This window comes from Pezoporus wallicus, unplaced genomic scaffold (genome assembly GCF_028554395.1).
Source record: "Pezoporus wallicus isolate ANWC-B61680 ecotype Strahan unplaced genomic scaffold, APGP_CSIRO_Pwel_v1 contig_8649, whole genome shotgun sequence".
Lineage (NCBI taxonomy): Eukaryota > Metazoa > Chordata > Aves > Psittaciformes > Psittacidae > Pezoporus > Pezoporus wallicus.
Window position 1 is genome coordinate 542,500 of NW_026639134.1, and position 23,386 is coordinate 565,885.

The 23,386-nt window shown below is 45.7% G+C and overlaps 1 protein-coding gene across 10 annotated transcripts in view; it reads left to right on the forward strand.

Moving 5' to 3' along the window:
- The first annotated feature begins 7,261 nt into the window (after window positions 1–7,261).
- WNK2 (WNK lysine deficient protein kinase 2) overlaps window positions 7,262–23,386 on the forward strand; it is a 121,910-nt gene continuing 105,785 nt past the window's right edge. For 9 of the 10 annotated variants that reach the window (XM_057413782.1, XM_057413776.1, XM_057413780.1 and 6 more), the window contains exons 1-2: window positions 7,263–7,418; window positions 7,723–8,529. In XM_057413782.1, the coding sequence (XP_057269765.1) occupies window positions 7,750–8,529 (780 nt within the window). In that variant the 5' untranslated portion in view covers window positions 7,263–7,418; window positions 7,723–7,749. Of the gene's footprint in view, window positions 7,419–7,722; window positions 8,530–23,386 lie in introns of all 10 variants that reach the window. The other variant, XM_057413784.1, reaches the window with a different exon arrangement.

A 23,386-nucleotide genomic window follows, 5' to 3' on the forward strand; every position in this document is an offset into this window, starting at 1 on the left:
GCAAGTAATTCTGCCCAGACGGACAAAACATATTAAATTAACTTTTTCAGGTGTTTACAGGGGAGCTAGCAGAAAGAAGAGCAAGATTATACTCAGCAACTTCATATGACTGCATGCGACAACACTCATTGTGCACATGGCCACCTCATATAGTCCACACTCCTTGTCCGTGCATTGTTTCCATTGATGCACCTCTTATCCAGATCATATTGCCATTTTTCTAATGGTCCCCTGGCATTCCAGCAGACCAGTCAGGACTGAAAGGCCAGACATGATGTATCTCAGTGACCTTGGGAATGTGGAAAGCTCCTTGTCCTTCTTGTGACTCCTTAAATGGGCTTAAATGGAGCTCTGTGTGTCCACAGTGACACTTCTAAGGGCGTCAGTGGTGTATGTTACTTTCTTAAAAGTACTTAAAAGTGAAGTGCCAGTGCACTAAGCAGGAGACTTCTCCTGAAGAGGGTTGAGGATGAAGGCTGTCTAGAGCATAGGCATTGACTCTTCAGGGGTTTTGTTTTTATCTGCATGTGACACGCAGTTTACCTTTGCAAATATTGGTTTTAGTTCAAGTTAATGCCACAATAGATGTGCCTCTGACTTCTGAGTGCTGATCATAGTGCTGTGCTCAGTCACTGCAACCAGTCAGACAAATGGATGCAGTCCTCATATCACAGCGCTTTACTCTTGTTTGTAAAACAAACCTGATCACTTGGATGCTCATTGCAGGAAGGGTTTTGTGCTAAGGTTATATGCTCTCATCACTTCTCCAATTTGTACGAAAACAAACAGGATCAAAGAGCCAAGAACAACAAGCAGCAATGCATAGAGAGTCTTATCAAACTCACAAGAACTAATGCCCCATCTTTTACGTTAGGAGCAATAATGGCATTGCCATTGTGTCTTAAATCTGCCTTAAATCTGCAACACAGTGTGGTAGATGGGCTTTTTGATAAAATAGAGCTTCATGCTAAGAAAAAAGCTATTCACTTGTTCAGCATAAACATGAGCATTTTGGGAAGTCCTAACTGTGCTATGGAGTGCCACACTTGACTCACGAGTTTCATCAATTTTTCTCTGTTCCTTATTTTGCTCTAATCCTTACCTTGCTCTATCCATCTATTTTAGATTCATTATAAAGGTGCTGCAGGGATCACAGCATAAAAATGGCAGAAGAAGCCATTTGGTGTTGAAAACCACCAACGTGCTGTTTGAACTCTTGTGACCCTCGTGGCCACACAGAACCATTGGAAAATTAACTGGGTAGTTCATTTGAGTTTATTACAGGCTCAAAGCCATCATTTTCTGGCAAATAAAACCAGATAAATAATTAAATACAAACTGTTGAACCACGCAGTAATTCTAAAAAGAACTATTAATCACGGGTCATATTTGGGCTGGGAAGGTGGTACCCTGCCTGCCTGAAACCAAACCCCACCTGCGTGAATTGGCTTGGAGAGAGGATGCTTCATGTGACTTGTATAGAACGGGAAAATAACAGTCAATAACTGTGCACTGTCACTTTGCTGACTCAGCAGCCCTTCGGGAGGCCTGCAGAGAGCTCTCTGGGCACCACTGCTTCCCCGGCATGGGAGCAGGGAGCACACCTCAATTAATGCATACAGCAATGGAGATACTGCCCATTAACTTCTTTGCAGCACCATTAAGTTTGGTTATTTTAGGGAACCTGAGATGCAATATTATGGCATATTTTCATGGGATGCATAAATAACCTATTAAAATCAGTAGGAATTCCAATCACAGAACGTTTCCAAGGGGAGACCAGTGAGGAGAGGTGTTCCTCAGGGGTCAGTGTTGGGACAGGCACTGTTCAGCATCTTTGTTGGTGACATAGACAGTGGCATCGAGCATCCTCAGCAAGTTTGCTGATGACACCAAGATGTGTGGTGCAGTCGACACCTTGGAGGGAAGGGATGGGATCCAGAGGGACATGGACAGGCTGGAGAGGTGGCAACACATGAACATCATGGAGTTCAACAAGGCCAAGTGCAGGATCCTGCCCCTGGGTCAGACCCATGGGGGTCCTTGTGCAATCCCAAGCACAAACACAGGCTGGGGGAGACTGGACTGAGAACAGAGCTGAGGAGAAGGACTTGGGGTAATTGACTGCCAAGAAGCTCCCCATGACCCAGCTTCAGTGTAAGCTTGAGCCCAGAACCCCCCTGGTTCAGCCTGGAGAAGAGAAGGCTCCTTAAGGGGAGACTCTAGAGCAGCTCCAGTGCCTAAAGGGGCTGCAGGAAAGCTGGAGAGGGGCTTGGGACAAGGGCCTGTAGGGACAGGACAAGGGGAATGGCTTTAACCTGCCAGAGGGGAGACTGAGATGAGCTCTTGGGCAGAAGCTCTTCCCTGTGAGGGCGCTGGCACAGGGTGCCCAGAGAAGCTGTGGCTGCCCCATCCCTGGCAGTGTTCAAGGCCAGGTTGGACACAGGGGTTGGAGCAAGCTGCTCCAGTGGAAGGTGTCCCTGCCCGTGGCAGGGGTTGGAGCTGGAGGAGCTTTAAGGTCTCTTCCAAAACATACTATGGTGTGATAATTATTATCTCAGTCTGAGGTTGTCACGTGTGTTAGAATGATGTATGGTACCAGGGTCACACTTGCGTGCAAACAAAAAGAACTGGAACTTGTCCCCTCCTGGGGTGGGCAATGCACATCCTGGCCACACTTGCTGCCTGCGCTTGCCCACAGTTGCTGTCATCTCAACACACTGGGATTTTTTTTATGGGTTTGCACAAGTTTGTATTAACTGAATGACTTCAACTATTGTATCTCTAAACAAATAGAACAGAAGACAGGTGACATAACTGAGGATATATTATGAAACTGGGTGTTTAAATCATTGTTAATGTTCTTCAAAAGAAAACACAGTTATTATAGAACACCACATTAGGGCCAGAAGCACATGTGCAGCAAGGTGTAAGCGCACACCTTGGGTGCAACTGGAAGTAGCTCTCAACAGGTATTTAACCTGTCTTTAATGAAATTATGAATTATATAAAAGCCAAGTTAATAGAAAACTGGTGGCCAATATAAATGTTTCCACAGTCCCCCCAAAACCTTTATCTTAAACAAAGAATTTTTCAGTATCTGAGAACCTGAAAGTCAGGGTGTTAACTTGAGCTGGCTGTGACTTCCTCACTCAAAACTAACAAATATAGAAAGAAAATAATGGCTGTTCTTTGGTGAAAAATGATTATTCTTCTCCCTTTTGAAAATAACACTGCCTAGTAACTTGGACAAGCTGTCTTGCTCTGTGTGTGGCTGGCTGTTCCCAACATCAGTTAGTGGAGTGGTGAGGGGAGTCACAGACAGATCAGTGTTAATCTGCTTGTCAAGTGGGAATACCCATCTGTGCTCCGGGGGCGACGTGTGGCTCATTCAGCTTCTTGTCTGGAGACAGAATTTCATCCAGCAGATGAGCAGCTTGGCTCTAATACATAAAAAGAAGGCTTCTCCAAGTCAAAAGCTTGATGAAAGTCACTGTATCTGAGGTGGCAACTTCACTGCCTTTTTGTTGGAATTTAGACCTCATAGCAGCCTTCCAGTATCTGAATGGGGCTTATAAGGATGCTGGGGAGGAACTCTTCATTAGGGACTGTAGAATCATAGAATCATAGAATAGTTAGGGCTGGAAAGGACCTTAAGATCATCCAGTTCCAACCCCCTTCCATGGGCAGGGACACCTCACACTAAACCATCTCACCCAAGGCTCTGTCCAGCCTGGCCTTGAACACTGCCACAGGTGCAGCATTCACAGCCTCCCTGGGCAACCCATTCCAGTGTCTCACCACCCTTACAGGAAAGAATTTCCTCCTTAGATCCAATCTAAAGTTCCCCTGTTTAAGATTGAACCCGTTACCCCTTGTCCTGTCACTACAGTCCCTAATGAAGAGTCCCTCCCCAGCATCCCTATAGGCCCCCCTCAGATACTGGAAGGCTGCTCTGAGGTCTCCCCGCAGCCTTCTCCAGGCTGAACAGCCCCGACTTCCTCAGCCTGTCTTCATACGGGAGGTGCTCCAGTCCCCTGATCATCCTCATGGCCTCCTCTGGACTTGTTCCAACGGTTCCATGTCCTATAGTGATGTCCTGTAGTGATAGGACAAGGGGTAACGGGTTCAAACTTAAACAGGGGAAGTTCAGATTGGATATAAGGCGGAAGTTCTTTACTGTAAGGGTGGTGAGGCACTGGAATGGGTTGCCCAGGGAGGTTGTGAATGCTCCATCCCTGGTGGTGTTCAAGGCCAGGTTGGACAGAGCCTTGGGTGCCATGGTTTAGTGTGAGGTGTCCCTGCCCATGGCAGGGGGTTGGAACTGGATGATCTTAAGGTCCTTTCCAACCCTAACTATTCTATGATTCTATGTGCTGTAATTTCTGGGGCCCCCAACACAGGAGGGACGTGGAGCTGTTGGAGTGAGGCCAGAGGAGGCCATGGAGGTGCTGTGAGGGCTGGAGCAGCTCTGCTCTGGAGCCAGGCTGAGAGAGCTGGGCTGGGGCAGCCTGGAGAAGAGAAGGCTCCTGAAGGGGAGACCTGAGAGCAGCTCCAGTGCCTGAAGGGGCTGCAGGAAACCTGGAGAGGGGCTTTAATACCTTCCACTAGAGGAGGTTGCTCCAAGCCCCTGTGTCCAACCTGGCCTTGAACACTGCCAGGGATGGGGCAGCCACAGCTTCTCTGGGCACCCTGTGCCAGCGCCTCAGCACCCTCATAGGATCACAATTAAGTTTGTGACATACAAATTACATTAATATTTCAGTAGCCAAATGGACACGAGAACATCACTTGGCACCATCTGGACATAGGACAGCACAACAAACACCACAGGAAACCTAGCCATGAAGAAACTGTTGTGAGGATGGGTCCTCCTCTGCTTGCCCAGCCCTGAGGACCAGTCAGGAGTCCCTGGAGCCACAAAGCAGTGCCTCGTGTCCTCCTGTGGCCGGTTTGCGATGCTGCCCTCAGCTGACAATGCTGGCTGGTTCTAGAATATTCCCCATTTTCTTTTGTCCACCGGCTGAGTGCAGTGCTGTGCAGTACTTCCAATTGTCTCATTACCCTGGTCTCGTTCTTTTTCTACATGGGATTGGGAATTTCTCTAGCTGGGAAGAGCTCTAGGTCAAGTTTATGTAGTAACTGGAAGACGACTGAAAGAAATGCTCTCAATCTTCCCTGCTTTTCTCCTGGTAAATTCTTACTGCTTTCTGTTTATGAAACCTGTCTGTGGAGTAAGAGAAGCCGGGCACACAGGACTAACGGCAGAGATGCTGTGTTCCTCTGCATTGCCAATCTGTGATTTATGCCACAACTGCAGTGTTGTAGAAATGTCGTGCATATTTGAGCAGTTTGAAAAAGAAACCACTGAGCGATCAGATGTGTCCGTCCCACTGGATTGTTAGTCACCAGCCATGGGTTTTAACTGGAAACGCCAGAGATTCGGTTTAAAATAACCACCTGTTTTCTTATTTTAAAAGGGCTTTTCAATCATCCTTAACTAAAAGTTAATTAATTAAAAGAACTCATTATGGTTGCTTGGCAGTCAGCACTCTCCTTCAGAAATCATGGGGAATGATTATTTGGTAAAAAATTCATTCTTTAATTTAGTTAAATTTTAATTACTATAACATATGGTATCTTTGTATGAAGCTAATACTTAAGAAAACAAGCATGGCAGTAGTAGAGACAGGAGTTCTTTCATGAATTTACAGAGCAGAAATGTCCCTACTGTCCATGGACATAGCAAAGCAAGCTCCCTGGGTCTCCGTACTAACCAGGAGGGAGCACAGCTTGGTCCTCAGCTCCAGGTTTCCCTCAGTCCAGGCTAATGCCAGTGCCAGTCATAGTGAACCAGGAGGTCAATATTCATAGAATCACAGAGTGGTTTGGGCAGGAAGGGACCTTAAAGCTCCTCCAGCTCCAACCCCTGCCACGGGCAGGGACACCTTCCACTAGAGCAGCTTGCTCCAAGCCCCTGTGTCCAACCTGGCCTTGAACACTGCCAGGGATGGGGCAGCCACAGCTTCTCTGGGCACCCTGTGCCAGTGCCTCAGCACCCTCACAGGGAAGAGCTTCTGCCTAAGAGCTCATCTCAGTCTCCCCTCTGGCAGGTTAAAGCCATTCCCCTTGGCCTGTCCCTACATCCCTTGTCCCAAGCCCCTCTCCAGCTTTCCTGCAGCCCCTTTAGGCACTGGAGCTGCTCTAGAGTCTCCCCTTAAGGAGCCTTCTCTTCTCCAGGCTGAACCAGGGGGGCTCTGGGCTCAAGCTGACACTGAACCTGGGTCATGGGGAGCTTCTTGGCAATCAACTACCCCAAGTCCTTCTCCTCAGCTCTGTTCTCAGTCCGGTCTCCCCCAGCCTGTGTTTGTGCCTGGGATTGCACAAGGACCCCCATGGGTCTGACCCAGGGGCAGGATCCTGCACTTGGCCTTGTTGAACTCCATGATGTTCATGTGTTGCCACCTCTCCAGCCTGTCCATGTCCCTCTGGATCCCATCCCTTCCCTCCAAGGTGTCGACTGCACCACACATCTTGGTGTCATCAGCAAACTCGCTGAGGATGCACTCAATCCGAATGGGTTTGCTGGAAGTGAAAAAACCCCGAACAGAGGAATGCATGTGCAGATCCATTTGCAGTTAGGCGCGCAGATGCATACGGCAGGCAGTACTCAGACCCGCAGCCACGGTGCTAACGCCGCATTGCCGGGCCCTGTGCGTGAGCAGTTCCCGGTTCCCCTTTTCACGTGTGAAGGATTCTGGACAACGGCGGGCGTCTGGGTCCTGCTTAGAAACCTGCGGTTGAATCCTCCAGGACCTCTGCCGGGGGCGCAGCCGCCTCCTCGCCCCGCGCGGGTCCCCGCTGTACCCGCAGGGACGGCCGGCCCCGGGCGGTGGCACCTGCGCTGGGACTAGCGCTCCCCGCCCGCGCCGCGGGGAGAGGCCCGGGCCCCGGGACCCTCCCATTGTCTCCGGCGGCAGCGGCGGGGGGGCGGGCCGGGGGGCCGCCCTCCGCAGCCTCATTGGCGGCCGCCGAGCGCCGGTGCTTTAACTGGGAGCTCGCCGGAGAGCGCTTCCCATTGACAAAAGCGCGGCTGCGGGGCGGGTGTGGGGCTGGGCCGGGCTGGGGCCGCCCTTGGGGGCGCGGCAGGGGCTGCCGCAGGGCTCGCCGCGGGTAGGGGCGCTCCGCGGGCCCGGAGCCGTGGGGAGCGGAGCGGAGCGGGAGGCCGGCGCTGCGGGCAGGGCCGTGCTGCAGAGCGCAGGGGCGGGCCGCGGAACCCCGGCAGCCGGCTCCCCCGGCACCCGCTCCGCGGCGCGCACACCCAGACAGGCGCACAGGCGGTGGTACCCGCCCCTTCTCTCCGCCGCCCTTCTCATCCCCGTCCATGGCGCTGAGGGCGGTAGCCCCCCGCTCCGCACGTAAGTAAGCGGCTCCGCACGCTCCTTTGTGCGCGGCCCCGCCAGCTCCCGCCGCAGGTGAGGCGGCTCCGCCGCGCACCTGAGCCCGTGGCACCCCCGCGGCTGCCCGGACCCGCGGCCGCCGCGCTGCCGGGCGGGGAGGGGGGGGCGGGCGGGCAGCGCGGCGGCTGCGGCTCGGCCCAGCCCGGGGGCCCGGCTCGCCGCAGCCCTCCCGTTTAGAAGCCCCGGGGCCGGGGTGCCCGCGGGCCGGGGAGCAGTGGCCGGTGCGTCAGGGCGCTGCTGTGCTGTGCCTTGCCCCTCGCAGGTGGCGGTGGGGCGGCCCGGAGCGGGCATGGACCACGGTGACTGCCCCAGCCCGGGGGCGGCGGCGGGCGCTGAAACCTCAGACCTCATGGAAACTGGGGGCGATGCCAGATCGGCACCTCGGCGGGGAGGCAGAGGAGGAGGCGGCGGCCGTGGCCAGGTTCCAGCGACTGCCAAGCCCGGCGCTCCCCCGGCTGCGGAGACGAGCATGAATATTGATGGCCCCCGCGGTGGCAGGAGGAGCGGGGCTGCCGCGGACGCTGCTGCAATGCCGGGTGCCCCGGGGGGACCGGCCCCACCGCCCCGCGCCCCCAGCTCCAGGGACCCCAAAATGGTCCATCAGCGTTTCCTGCGGAGGAGCGTGGTGGACTCGGACCAGGAGGAGCCCGCGTTCGACCTTCCCGAGTCGGAGCATCAGAGGAAAATCATCCTGCTCCCCAAAACCCGGAGGATAATTGCGGAGAGGGCGAAGGCGGGACACGGGTCCCCGGAGCCGGGCTGCCCGGGCTCTGAGCCTGCCGCCGGGCCGAAACCAGCGCCGGGCCCGGGCAGCGCCGCGGGTGCCGAGGAGCAGAAGGAACCTGGCAGAGATGTGGAGAGGAAAGAGGCGGCGGATGCTTCCAGAGATCAGAGCAAGGCTAAGAAAGAGGAGCCCGAGGAGGAGGAGGCTGATATGAAAGCGGTTGCCACCTCGCTGGATGGCAGGTTCCTAAAGTTTGATATTGAACTCGGGAGGGGATCCTTCAAAACGGTCTATAAGGGTCTGGACACGGAGACGTGGGTGGAAGTCGCGTGGTGTGAACTTCAGGTAAGCTGAGCTCATCCTCCTGTGCTTTTTCTGCTTTGTAAGCCTAGAAGCTAAGGGCAACATGCCGCTGTCATCTACAGAGCTCAGCTTTGAGCAGCCTTTATAGTCACCATTGCTTAGTATCCAGTGTCTAACTATAGCGCAATAATCTCATTGGCTCTGAATCTACCACCTTATGTACACTCCTCCCAGGCTTAACCCTCTCGGCCCTGGGATCTGCCTGCTGAGAGGAAGAACGTGAGCACAAGACCTCTCATATCGTATAGAGAGGTCGTGAGTCACTCTCCCAGTGGACAAAAAGAGCTAAACTGGGCTAGTCTTCCTCCCTACCCCTGACCTGTGCTTCAGGCTGGCCCCTCAGGGAGCAGCAGCTTGGTTTAGCAGCAGTGGAGAAGCAGGTCTGCATTAAAAAGACACCAAACATAAATGAACGTAAGGTGCATTTGCAGGAATGAACTTTCCTTTTGCTCCAAACATTGATGCATCATGCTCTTGTAGAGGTGGAAGATTTGCTGCGCCTTGCCCTTTCACCTGCCCTGAAAAAGTGATTGTTGCCAGATCTTGTGAATTAAACCTCCAAAAGTACCTTCAGTTAGATCAAAGACCTGCCTAGCCAAATATCTTTTAAAAGGAAGATTTTAAATAAAAGATTTGAGGTCTAGTTCTTTGGAGAGAAGTATCCAGTAATACCAGCAGACAGTGAAGGTTTAGGTAACTGTCTTTTGCTGGTTTTGGACATAGGGGTTACGCTTTTCTCTGGCTTATATGTTCTCACTTCTGTAAAAATTATGGTAGTATACGCTTATTTTTTTGGTGAAGATTTTGTCTTTTTCCTGCTTCTTCTGTTACGTCCCATTCAAATGGGCACTATCTAAGAGAACCGAAGACCATTTTTATTTCCTTGAGCTATTAGTCTGAGTTAATATGTGATTTTTGGTGGGAACTAGGCGATTTAACTCTTAGTCATAGCTTGAGGTCCTTAAACTTCTACTGGTTGGTTGAGCTTCACGGCCTATGAGAGTATTTGAGAATAGCATGTAAATAATGTGGTATAATAAGCTGGAGCTCCTGATTGTTTATTTTTAATGGTGGCCCATTCTGTTTGTAAATCACTAGCAGAGCTGGGGGTGGATGCACAGCACATCTTTATTGCCTAATGATTTCATTACACAATCACAACTCCCCACAGCCCTGCTTCCTTAAGAAGTATGGGGAGCACTTCTTGGTCTTCATCATCATGTTTCATTAGACATGGATGCAGAACATGGGCAAAGTAGAGCTCTGAGGACATGGTGGAGTGGTGGTGAGGGATTTAACCCCTTTCTCTCCCTGGCCCAGAAGGATTCTGCAGGACTTGTAGGGAAATGGGAGAGGCTGTGGCATTGCTGAAAGGATATAAAAGGGAGTTGGGGTGCGCACTGCTGGAAGGAGGGCCTTGTGGGCAGGCCTGGGCTTTGGCTTCTTCTTGGAACTGTATCCTTCTTGGCAGCCTGAATTCATTGTGAGTAATAACTGGGATGCTATCAGAGGGGAAGTTTTCCCGCAGGAAGGGGCTGATGTTGGTCAGATGCGAGTCTGACCAGCACAAGCCAGCCCTGTCACTGCACAGCCATTGTGTGGATCAGGAATTCATCTTGGTGCCACATTCTCAGTGAGCTCTAGTAGAGGAACTGAAACGGGTGGATTTTCAATGTTTTTTCTGTAACACAATAGCTCTAACTACAAAAGACTGCCAGATGTGTGGGAGAACACAGGGTATCGGGTCATTTACAACTAAAAGATTGGGAGGGGAAAATCGCAGCAAGAAGCTTGCCTGGTGATTGGTCATTGTATTCCTAGTTAGTTGTTTGGGTATTCTTGAACAGACTGCATGTGAAGGAATAATTTGTAGTAACTGCATCATCCCTACTGGTTTCCATTATGTGTGCTCCAGCTTAATCTGATCTTACTACTAGATATTTTCACTTTAATACAGAATTTATGGAAAGAGAACTCTTATTATTTGACTGATTTAGAGAAAATGGTGTGACTGTCTAGAGGTAGGTGTGGGCTGCTGGTTCTCCTGTTTGCCTGCAGCTTTGGAGGTGATGCCAGAGGCCAGGTGCCCTGAGATGGAGTGAGAATTTTGAAAGCCAGTATTTGGGTCTGGATTGAGAAAGGCCAGCTGAATGACAGAAGTCTTTAATCACCATGGGGATTAAAGCCTGTGTTTCTAGATTGAATTTCCATGAAGGAAGCAATTAGGAGAAGTTGTGAATAGCTGTGTGTTGTCTTAGGCTTTTTGACTTGTAGAGTACTCTCAATTTAGTTATGGAGTCTTACTGGGAAAACATTCAGAGGCTCCTATCAAGTGGTCACTTGATTCATGGCACTTTTGAAAGTCTTTATGTAAACAGTGTCAGTTAGATATGCCCTCCTTTGTCTCTTTCTTTGTAGAAATGTTAAGTTCAGACATAGCAGAAGGCTGGAAGCCGCCACCACCACCATGTTGTTGAAGACAAAATGACTTCCTCTGCAACCTTACACCATCAGCCCCCAGCCCAGAGCCTTTTTTGTGGAAAACCAGGAGTAACTTGTACCGTCTTCCTTGTGGAGATGCGCTTGTGCTTGTTACTTGTAGAGCTGGAGAGTTAAAAACTAATGGCACCGAGGTTGCATGCAGGCATTAATCCTCTGTCCTGGCTCAGCATTTTTTCAGCCCAGTTGTACTGTTGCCTGTGTCTTTTTTGTTCTGTCTGTGTACAAAAACCTTGTGAGCTGGTTTTGTTCCATGGGTTTATTTTATTGCAAAGATGGCTTAGGGTTCAGAACCAAAATCGCAGCTTGGATTAGGGTAGGCTCCAAATGCCAACCAGACTAGATCTCGGGTTTAGAGCTGCCTGAAGACATGAAAAGTTATAGTCAGATTCTAGCTAGAAAATGGGTTTATTGTTCCTTCCTGAAACTGAAGTATTGGAGCAGAATTAGTGTGCCCTTGCAATTTGGAAGGGTTTGCATCCTAAAGTTTCCAAGGGCTATAATTAATTTTAATTGGTGGCATACAGCTGCTGTGTGGAGTTGCACTCTGAAGTAAAATGTTAGAAGATAGGGGTCTGACAATCTACTGCTGCCAAGCCAAATAATCTTTTTAGATGAATGGTTTAAAAATCCCCATCCTATTTCCCTCTGGAAACATATAGAGAAACTGCAGAAGAGTCCGACCTGATACTATCTCAAATGTAAAAACCTCATTGTACTTTATGGTTTTGCTTGGAGTATGAATATTTAACTTGTTTGACTGTATTTAATTTGTAGTCATCTTTGAAAATGTGGAAAGGATGGACTGTCTCATCTTCCACTTTGAGCAAGCTGCTCTAGTGGAAGGTGGCCCTGCCTGTGGCAGGGGGTTGGGACTGGATGAGCTTTAAGGACCTTCCAACCCAAACCAGGCTGGGATTTATCCTGCTGTTGCTGTACCTGTGGTGGGAAGGTGAGAAATGCCCGTTGGTGAGCACTGCAGAGAAGCCAGGCTTTTCCACTTTTTGCCCAAGGCTTGTTCTTCACTCTACCTATTCTGTGAGAATGCATGGGAGTCCTTGATTCTTCCTGGGACAGAGGTCAGTTCAGGTGCTGGATGTTAGAGGTATTTAAGGAGGTATGTGAGGGTGAAGGATAGGCAGAGGTCAATTTTCCTTCCCTGCCCATATAGCTTAAATTAGAAATCAAGAGTATTAGAATAGCTCTGAGAGCATTTTCCAAATGGCCACCACACCAAGGGGTCTGTAATGGTGAAACAACCACAGATAGACATGCTGCCCTAAGGAGTGTTTGATTGCACTGTTTTCTGGCACTTTGTCATTGCTGGGTTTTTCAAATGGCCCAAACACGTAAAAGTACATTGTGTGGCTCAAATCACTGTGATGTTCAGTTTTGGAGGGCATGGATCTTTACTGGAAATCCAGTTGTAAACGTGGGTGCATTTCTGAACCCTTCTCTCATTTGATACATATGCAGGATTAATATGGGAACAGGTAATTTATTTTCTCGATCTTAGTTTTTACTCCTTAGACAAGAAGCTCATCTAGATTGGCAGATAACTGGTTTTGTTGTTGGTTTTTTTTTTTTTAGTATGGCATGAATATTCTAGACATGAGGTGAAATTAGGCTTTGTTTTATGTAAGATGAATAAAAAGGGCAGTTAAAATCATTAATGCTAGACCTATGTGAACTTGCTATTTTTTGTTTCTAAGGCTGATAATCTTTCCTTGAAACCAAATGCCTGGCTGAAGTGAAGGAAGGGAGGAGAAGCATGCAGCTTGTTAAGTGTGTTACCTTATGTGTGAGAGAAGGCTATGATGCCTGTATCTATTGATTTTAAATTTTGAAGTGGTATTTTCCATCTTATGTCCACTTGAAGATCTGTGGTAGTTGCTTAAAGTGATAGCCAAGGTTCATGGCTCAGATGCTGTTGGTTGAATGTGGGAGCCTGTAAAATGGACAGTGTTAAAGCAAGTTCACTTTGCTTTAGCTGTCAAGCAAATGGCGAAATGACACGATGTGGAAGGAGGATGTCCTGTGCCCCTGTATCAAGAATCCAGGGTTTATTGTTGGTTTGTTCAGGATTTTCACTGCTGTGCTTTTGTAGTGTCGTTGTTGGCTGGCAGCATGCATCTGATGCTGCAACAGTAGCTGGTTATTCTTGATGATGTTAATTTATTGACTGAGTAAACTTTGTAGTGTAAATGAACAGAATGATTTAGAAAATCTGTTTGGGAGAAGAAAGGTGGGAGACTGTTTCAAAGCTTGAATCTGATACTGCTGTGTGCTCATATTAAATTAACTCTGAGACTGATTTTGTCTGTTTTGAGTTAATTCATGAGATAGTGACTTCTATTTTAATCTAAATAATTGGTTTATCTCTGCTTTACAGTGTCAATACAAAAACATTTGCCTGTATCACTGGTGTTTGTTAATATTGCTGTTGCCCTGACACAGAAGCAGGATAGGGATATGGTAGTGAACTATTAATAGACTGCTTCTCAAATTCAGTAAATAGAGCTGGGTCAAACTCTGATTCTGCTTTTGAATCAAACAAGGCTCCTTTCTTTTGCCTTTGAGTACATTTTGCCTGCAGATTGGTTGTGTGGTCTTGAATCCTGGTAAAACTCTTCATGCTATGTATGTGGGTCCAGTTGCTGTAAGAGGGAATAAAGTAATATCAGAACTTGGTGTAAAGGGTATTTCTGGTCCCTTTGGCCATCTCTTGCACACAGCTGATGGGGGGGGGGTGGGGAGGGAGGAAGTTGATGTTGCAACCTGTTATCTTAGTAATGCCTCTGCTTGATGTGCAGTCTGACTGGTGTCTATAATGTGCTTTCATTTATGATCTTGTCTGGTGATTAGGGTGTAACAGAGGTCTGAAGGAAGTTCAGTGGCACTCATAATGTGCTAAAGGGGGGCAGTAGCAATGTAGCTGCTGGTTTCTAGAGGTAGTGTGTTTGCATGCTCTGAGAGATCAGAGATGCTGCAGAGGTTGGGAACAGTGATTCTTTGGGGCCTTCACACTCGATCTACCCATCCCTGTAAGGATCATGTATGAAGGGATTGTTGAGGAGATAGGTAGTGATAAATCTCCTGTGCTTTAGGAACCCTATGGGAATAGTAGGTTTGGGTTTGAGTGCTGAGAAGAGCTTGCTGCAACTGTCCGATCAGGGGAAGTCTGGTGTTTAGACTTGCTGTGATATAGCTGTTGATTGCTGGCAGCATGATACTTCCATGTGTGTTCAGTAGGTTCTGAGGTAGTTCTGGTGATAAATACAAACTAAATATGACTAAAAGTTAAGTGCTGATGCATGATACCTTGACAGCCTGTACCTATAAGGAAAGGACAAAAAAAGGCACGTTATGTGAGATGCACGACTCTTGGAACTCCTGTTGGAAGAGACATCTTTGCTCTGAAATAAGAGGGGTTAATGAAAGTAGCGTTTGGAGAAGTGTTCAAGTCCAGGTTGGATGGGGCTTGAAGCAACCTGCTTTAATGGAAGGTGTCCCTGCCTGTGGCAGGGGGGTGGAACTGGATGAGCTTTAAGGTCTCTTCCAACACAAAACATGCTGGAATTCTATGAATATCCGAGAGTCATGCAGAGACAGAACTCTTTTTTTGTCTTAAGTTTGTACATCTGAAATTGAAGTTACATCTGGAAATGCATTATTTCCCTGAAGTGAGGTTGGCCTTTTGGAAAACATGGGTTCTATCCCAATTTGGTGTGCCTGAAACCTGGCTTGGCAAGGAAGGGGAAATTTGGTCTTTTTTTGTGGAGTTGAGAAGTTGGCTAGAAACAACCTTCATGAAGTTTCTTGCTATTCCTGTGTAGCTCTGAAATGGGGGAACCAACTCATCCTTTCCTCCTGCCCTTCTGCCTGCTCTGGAATGAGAAGGCTGCCTTTCTGCTAGGAGCAAGTATTACAGTTGTGTTCTCTGCATCAGTGAATGGCTGCAGCCTCTTCTGCAGTGGAGTCTGGACCAGTTGTTAAAACTGCAAGATGAATGATACTTTCAAATCTCTGCTGGATCTGGTGTGGTGATTTTCCTTTATGTTTAGAGAAGAGAGCCTTGCCTCCTCTTTGCCTCTATCTCACTTCAGCAGGGCAAATAAAAAGGCTTTGATCAATTGGTGAAAGAGCATGAGCTGTTCAGTATGTTCTAAGAAGGAAGGTGTGTGCCCTCATTGTCCATACCTCTCTTCCCTAAAAGTACTCGTAGCTCTCCCTGAATCTAATTTCCACATAAGCCACAAAGTAGAGCCTATTTCATGGGTTAGATTGATCCATTGCTCTGGAATGGACTAATCTTCATAAGCAGCTTCCCATATCCTTGAATCAAATCATTGTTCTCTCATGATGTTTATCCAGAACAGCTTGCTTGTTGGGAATTTTGTCCGTTCTGAATTATTTGTCCATTCTGAATTCCAGAGTGCTGCATAGCTTCTGGGCTGTTCTGATTTTCTTGCAGGTGATGATGTCTATGTAAAAGATAAGACACTGAGAAATTGATACAAGGAGAAGATTGCAAGTCCTGCTTGTTCTCCTGTGTCTCCTGCAATCACCTGTGTTGTGGTCAGTGAACAGCTTTAAGCCTTAGGAAGCATCTTAGTTGGCAGCTAGCTGCATGTGAGGATTGATGAATTTAGAACTCTAAGTCAGTTGACAATAAAATATATACCAAAAACTTTCTAGATTGGCTTGTCAGCAGTGCCTTGGCTTACTCCTGATCTAACCAGTTAGTGGGCTGTGGTAGTATCAGTTCTACTCAATCCCTGAAAGAAAAATAAGTGAACTCAAATAATTGGAGTCATCTTGAATATTACTTTCGGAAGATGTTCCCTCACAGGCTTGAGTGGTCTTAAATATGTGGGTTTTCAGTTCACCCTCATCCCAACAGTGCTTTCTAAGAAAAAACTGATACTAAAAATGTATTACTAAACATGCCATATCCTGTCTGACCCCACTGTGGCTACAGCATTACTTCAAATAAGTGGATTTCTGGAGTGGAGGGGATTTCTTCCCTCTGTAAGAATTTTCCATATAGCTTCACATGCGTTTTAGTTCTTACCAGGTATCACAGTATAGACAATCAGATTTTAGTAAGTGATTTACTGGAAAATAATTTTGCTTTATTGTGTTAATACAGTATAATGGCTGTGTAATATGGTAGTTAAATATGCGGCGGGAGTAATGGGTAAAATGAGATGCCATATTATGGGAATATACATCCCATTTAAAATATCAAGGAAAGAGTAACTTAAGATCTAATACCATCTGTTCTTCAGTTGTTTGCTACAGAGGGATACAAAACACTTATTCATAAACTTGGAGGGAAACAGGAGAAAGCAGGCTCAAATAACATGTGTGGGGCTTTTTATTTGGCCATTTCTTTCTGAATTTGATCTTCATTGCTGACTTAAGGGAAAATGAAACACGTTTTAAGTAGTATTTGATCCTATCATAAATCTCAGCAGCACTTCACCCAAGTTAATTTGAATTAATGTAATTTTTGATTAGGTTAAGCTTAAAGTCATGGCTTTGATTCCTAGTGTTTGGGTTTTTTCCTAAGAAGATGAAAACATGAGAGGAAGTGGGCATGTTTCTGTGGTGCTGGTCCTTTTCTGCGGTGCCTTTTGGGGAAAGCTGTACTGTATTTGGTTACTAAACTCCCAGTTTGCCTCTCCGATAATCCTGCTGTAGTCCAGTTCTGAAAACTATTTAAAATGATTTTGACCTAACTTGGAGGATTTGAATGTAAATCTGCATAGATGAATGCTGATTTCTTTTTTTTCTGTGTATGTTTATGCTTTTAGGGGAGCTATTTTACCTTTTCTGTTAACTTTTTAGCCAACTACAGGCCTTAATAAACTGTAGTTCTGCACCAGGCGCAGGAATGTTGTTTTGTGTATTCCTGTGCTTGTCTAAATGCCACCATTGGGGATTCAAGTTCTTAAAACTGCCAAAATCCCAGTAAGCCTGAGGAGCTGGAGGAAGGTTCTTTACCTAAATAATCAAACCTTACTGGTATTCTATAAAACCAGCTTTCATTAAAAAGTGTAAAAGGCAGTTGGTCACCGCCTCCTGAGAACAGAGTATTTTACAAAGGCATGGTAAGGCAGCATCACCTGTGTCTGCTTCTGCAATGGGTGTTCCTTTCTCTTGCTGGTGTATGCTTGAGGGAGTGAAGTTACAGTGTTTATTCCAGGTTTTTGCACAGTAAGCAGCATTTTAACATTGCTTTTCCTGATGCTGTCTGGGTTTTCTTCAATCAGGGCAACATTTGGGTGACCCATTGTGCTTGCTGGAGCTAATACAGCTGTGGTGGTTGGCTGAGCAGAATCAATCCTGCCTGTGAAAATAGAACACTGGTGAGGGGGAGATCACAATTTCCAGTGGATGTATCTCATTGCTCCAGGCCTGTACAGAGCTCTGCTGAAACTTTTGGCGAGAGCTAGACCTTGTAAAACCAATTCCAAATAGGTTTATTTTGTTCTAGGCTTTACTGATGAATTAAGGACAGTTGCCATGGTTATGCGTATTTTGGCTTGTTTTGTTTCTCTTTCCTATCAGTGTGTTTTGAGAATTGTTATACATAATAAAGCAAGTGTTGCACTAATAAATGGACTTGCTTGTCTCTCAATTACAGTAAATTCGTATTGCCTTTGATTATTAATGGAGGATGAGACTATCTTGTCCTTTAGCAAACAGCACAAACATAACTAATGGGGGTGGCTATTTACGTACTTAATGTTTGTGCATATATAAAAATTAATAGTAGAAGTAGAGGAAAAATACACAACCACTTGTATTAAGCCACAGGATACAGGGTAAAATGAATCAGTAAGAATGGCCTGGAATGGTTGCTTGTAGCCCATCTATAAGTCTTTTCAGGTTATGTGCTCCCTTGTGTGGTGTGTTTTGCACTTGCTCCCAGGGCTGCAGCATCAGGCCACTGCACTCCAGGCTTCTGATATTCTTTTTATTCTTGCACAAGCAGTAACAACTTGTGTAACATCTTTCATTGGCCTTAATGAATTCAAAAAGGCATTGTGGCAGCTCAGCCTAACTGAAGCCTGTGATGAGCTTCCAGCAAAGGCAGATGGGAGAAAAGCAGGGAGAGAGAATGTGATATTTGGGACTTATTTGTAAGGTCCTTGTTAATTGTTAATAATTAATTTGAAGTGCTCTCAGCACTGTTTCAGGGAACAAATAGGGGTATTTTTCTGTGACTTCCCTCTAAAAAAGTGAGAGGAAAGCTGCTGATAATCTGCTGGTCTTCAGATGTGTGGGAGACTCTTGAACAGGACTGGAGTTATCTAAAGGAAGTTTGACCTATAAGTTCTTCTAGGCTACTGATAGCTGCTGAGCCCCATTGGTGTCAAGTAGCAGTGCTCATTTGGTCTTTAAATAGAAAATTCACTTTGGAGACTCCATTTCAGACCTTAAGGACTCTCTGTTCAGGCTGGTCTCAGACCTACACCAGGTGGTGGATGGTGAACTCGGCATCTGGGGCTGGTTCCTATAAAGGCAGACAGGGCAACCTTTACGATGTTTTTAGGCTCCATCCCTGGCAGTGTTCAAGGCCAGGTTGGATGGGGTTTGGAGCGGCCTGCTCTAGTGGAAGGTGTCCCTGCCCATGGCGGGGGGTTGGAACTGTATGAGCTTTAAGGTCCTCTGTATGTGGCCATCCAGCCAGTTCTTTACCCACTGAGTGGTCCATCCATCAAATTGATGTCTCTCCAGCTTAGAGAGAATGATATCATGTGGGACAGTGTCAAATGCTTTGCAGAAGTCCAGATAGCTGATGTCAGCTGCTCTGCCCTTATCCATCCATTCTGTAGCCCCATCATAGAAAGCCACTCAACTGGTCAGGCAGGATTTGCCATTAGTGAAGCCATGTTGAATGTCACCAACCACCTTGTTGTTTTTCTTGTGCCTTTGCATCAAAGCATTAAACATGAAGCTTCATTTATTAAAGTGTGTGTATACTTTTTCAGAGTTATCTCTTAGGTGGCTTGAAGGAGGGGGAGAACAAGCTAGTGCCATTCACGCATGGGCTTCAAAGGGGACTTCTCCTCTAAATAACTTTGGTTTTGGACTTTTGTGTGTGAAATGAGAGACTTGAAATGATAGAGTTGGGGTATTCAAAAGTAACTGTTGCACATAAATGGGGCTAGGGGTGGTTATTGACTTTTGTGACACTAATAACTAGCCATATTTTTCTCTGTGATGTTACTGAACAGCTCAATTTCTAGCAGGTGTCAGACTGTGGTCCGTGTTAGGAGGGAATCTCATAGCGTGAAGATGGTGATAGAGAATGACTGAAACTGGAGGGTCTGTGATGAGGAGGTGGGTTAGCTCTGCCTGAACAGGGCCTAACAGGAAATGCACAGCTTGCTAACCTAGGACCCAGCCATGAGATCATTGCTGCTGAACCACAATTTCTCGGGGGGGGGGGGGGGGGGGGGTGACTGATGCTGATCTGGTTTTGTTACAGGTTAGGGAAGGATTACAGGGTGTTTCATCATCCCATTCCTGCATTGCTTTGCATTTTTCTGGGGAGTCTTTATCACAAATAGGTGCTACTTCATAAAAAAAAAACTTTCCAGCACGCTTTTTAAAAGCAGTTTAATGTTTTTTCCTCCTCATTTCTTTTCTTCCGTGTTCCTTACCACCACCCCAAAAGTTACAAGGACAGGGCCCTGCTCTTTAAGACCTTCTGGTATATATAAATACACTTGTTCCTTTTTCATGCCCCTTTTTTTCTTAGGGGGTCATCTTCACAATTGCATGAAACTGTCATCTTTGCTTAATCCCATAAAACACTGTTTCACTTCCCAGTCCTCCCATTGTGCATGCTGTTTTCTTGGGCAGCTGCTCTGTGCAGCAGTGGGGCTGACAGTGCCAGCTGTAGTATTTTCTGATCTTTCCGAAAACCCTGATGAACCTGGGATGTGGAAATTGGAATTTGCAGAGAAATAAAGGAAAATGAATTGGCATCTAATGAGACGATATGATAAAGGTGTTTTATGACCTCTTGAGCAATAATGGTTTATTTCTGGTCTTTAACAATGACTGATACAGGTAATCTGACTGCCTTGTTGGTGCTTAGGTGCCCCAATTCTGAAGCTGCAATTCCTGTTTAAATAGTACACATACTGTAAATGCTGGGATTTTTTTTTTAAGAAAAACTTTGATAAAATTAATATATTGTGTATTTTTTTGTATTATTTGTGCTTTTATTGCATCCTATCATACAAAATTGTAATTAATGAATTCTGTTAAAGAAAGGAAAGAAGCCATTAAAACATTTTCACTGAGTTTCTTGTGCAGGAAGAGAGAACTGTCATTTCTTAGAGTCTTTATATCTTGAAAGATATATAGTGTATATTTCATAATGGATTTCTGTCACAGGGTAACTGATGAAACCATCTTGTAGCTGGAGCCCTCGGTACCTAGGAGGATGCGAGCTCCCTGTGAAACTGCTTCTCCCAGTTTGGTTATTTCTGAATGTGCTTATGTATGGATTTTACAGACACTAAGGTCGTGCTTTTTCTACTGTTTTTCCTGCAGTGGGAGCAACTGGAGAATTTTCTTTCCCTTTTATATCGGATTACCTCAAAATTACGAGGTGCTTTGTTTTTGTGATCCACTACCCCAGTTTACTGTGTATTGTGAGTAACAGTAGATACACACACAGCATCAGTGTAGTCTTATTTCCTGAAGAAATAAATGCTGAAAACCATCCTTTGGGTTTATTTATATTTTTTTCTGTCAACCACTAGAAATAACTGGAAGGGAGGATTTTTCTTGGCCTTGTCTTGCTCTTCCTAAGTTAAAGTCTCTGAAAAATGCCAAACTCCCAGGAACTGGGGATGAGCACTGTAAGGAGAGCTGCAGCATGTGCTGGTGGCATGTGTCCTGCTGCAGAGATGCTGCTCTGCTCCTGTAGAGTGGTCCGGTGGGGATGGAGGTGGCAGCAAGAACGTTGCTGGGGAGGCCTGGGGTCCTACTGCTCCTGAGGCAGAGCTCTTCTGTGCCCCACTGGCAGCCTGGCAGAGCCTGTGCTATTTCTAGTGTTTATACAGTGCCCCAAAGAACACACTTGTGTAACAGTGGAGGGTGACTGCAGTCTATGCAGAGGACACAGTAGAGTTTCAAGCCTGTTTTAAAGTCATTTCTCAGCCTAGATGAATTAAGTAAAAACCACTCCTTGTTTATCATCATTACATCACTTCTGAGCAACATTTTCAGTTTTTCCATCAACTTAGTACAGTTCTGTATCTGTTTTTCTGAGAGGATACATATTTAAGGGTCAAAGAACTAGAATATGTGACAAAACAGTGTTTAACTGCATGGATGTTAAAATGGAAGGACTGGTTTAGCTGGAAGATCTTAACATGCTGAAATGTTAATTACTCTTAGAGATCTAAGACAGATGAGTAATTGGTCATGAAAGCCTGTTCACCTGTTTTAATGAGCTCAGTTTAAAACAGAAAATAGAGTATTTCTAAGGTGCTCACATATCAAAGTTTTAGAATCCCTGGGCCAGAGTTTATACATGTGTTTCAAAAAGCATTATATTCAGCCTGTGTTTTAAGCATGCTATGTATTTTGAAGTATAGTAGCATTCACAGAGCAGTTGCTTTTTACCGTGGGTCTGTCCAAAATCACCATGCAGATTTACCTGGTTTTGAAACAATCCCTTGCATTGATTGTGGTGTGATGGTAGCAGGTCTTGAGTGTTGTCTTGCAAGATTAATGTGAATGATTGAAGGGAGATGACAAAACCAACTCTATATACAGTACACAGCAGTGGCAGTAAGTAAGCCTGTACTGAGCTGTAATCTCCACAAAGGAAGACACAATGCAAAATCAGCATATTCGCAAATACATATATATACATTTATATATGTGTATTTGCATATATATATGCAGCATAGCCAGAGAGTCAGCAGTTCAGTGGATAGACTTCTCCTTAACCCCAAATTCAGAGGCAAAAATACATGCTTAAAAGCTTCCTCTGCTTTTCAGGGAAAAACTCAGTAATTCTACCTTTCTTTAAAAAGACATTTTAAGGAGCGTTATAGCTGCTATCTGGGTTCATTTTGTACTGTTAAGCCTTATTAAATAGCTGAAGTGATATAGCTGTTAACAGTGCTGAGAGTGGAGTGGGGAATTCATTAAGTAATGGCTGTGCTGTGATTTGATTTGATTTAGATTACTTCGGTGTCACCTGCTGGGTTGCTGTTTGTTTTTATATTTATGGAAAGGGTTTACTTGGTTTCCTTGGTCTTTACTTACTGCACATCCATGAGATGTATGTGAGGGTTACTTTAAAAATAACCCCCCAATAATGTGCAATAGTAATCAGTATGGATAAAATGTTTGTACAAGTGAGAGAAATGCAAGAACCTAAAATCAGCAATGTCCTCCTGAATTTAGTGAGTATTGAGTAAGATCATTGCAATGAGTATTATTCTTTGTTCAAGGACCCTTTAAAGTATGTGGGTTTTTAAATAACTGCAGTATATGCACTCTTAACTGTAGTGGTGCAGAATATATTGTGCAGTTCAGGTAGGCAAAACATGCCTGTATGTTTAAAAAATGAGGCAAGATAAAAGTAAAATCTTTGGTTAGTGGATTCTCAAGTGCTTTCTTTAAAAGGTACCTGGACTGGAATTAGGTGGATTGTGAACTTGTTGGATAGATTTCTACCTAAACCTGCTTTTACAAATATTTTAACCGTTTCTTTACACCACAACTGGTAACACTGGCTTTCTCTTGAATCCTGTGTACAAGACGGTGCTGACCATGTGCTAGCATGCTCTTAAAATGCTAGCAGATTGAGAAATTTGATCATTAAAATGAAGTTGCAGCCTCAAGGAAGGCTGTGCTAGAACTTTTGTTGCACTAAATAAATTGCTCTTAGAATTGCAAAATTTGAAAACCTACGAAAAAAAGCTTAAGATACTTTAAGCAGATCACTTTGTGACTTTTAAGTTTTTCATCAGTCTTAAACACATTCTGGTGTTCTTATATGGGATGATAATCCTTATCTAGATTTTGATATTTTATTATTATTTATGATATTCAAACCATTCAGTACTTTCGAAATTGGTTGAATCTCTTGGCAAGACCAACCCAGCCTCCTCCTGCAAGAAGTCCTTTGCTGAATACTCTGAGCACCCTTTTCTGGGATACCTAGAATTTAACTACAGCTACTTGGAACCTCTTGAAGCTCCAACCTGTACACAGGTCTTGTGGACTAAGCTGAAAACTTTTAGAAAAGGAATTATATTTGCAGTAAACTAAATTATATTCTTTCACAAAA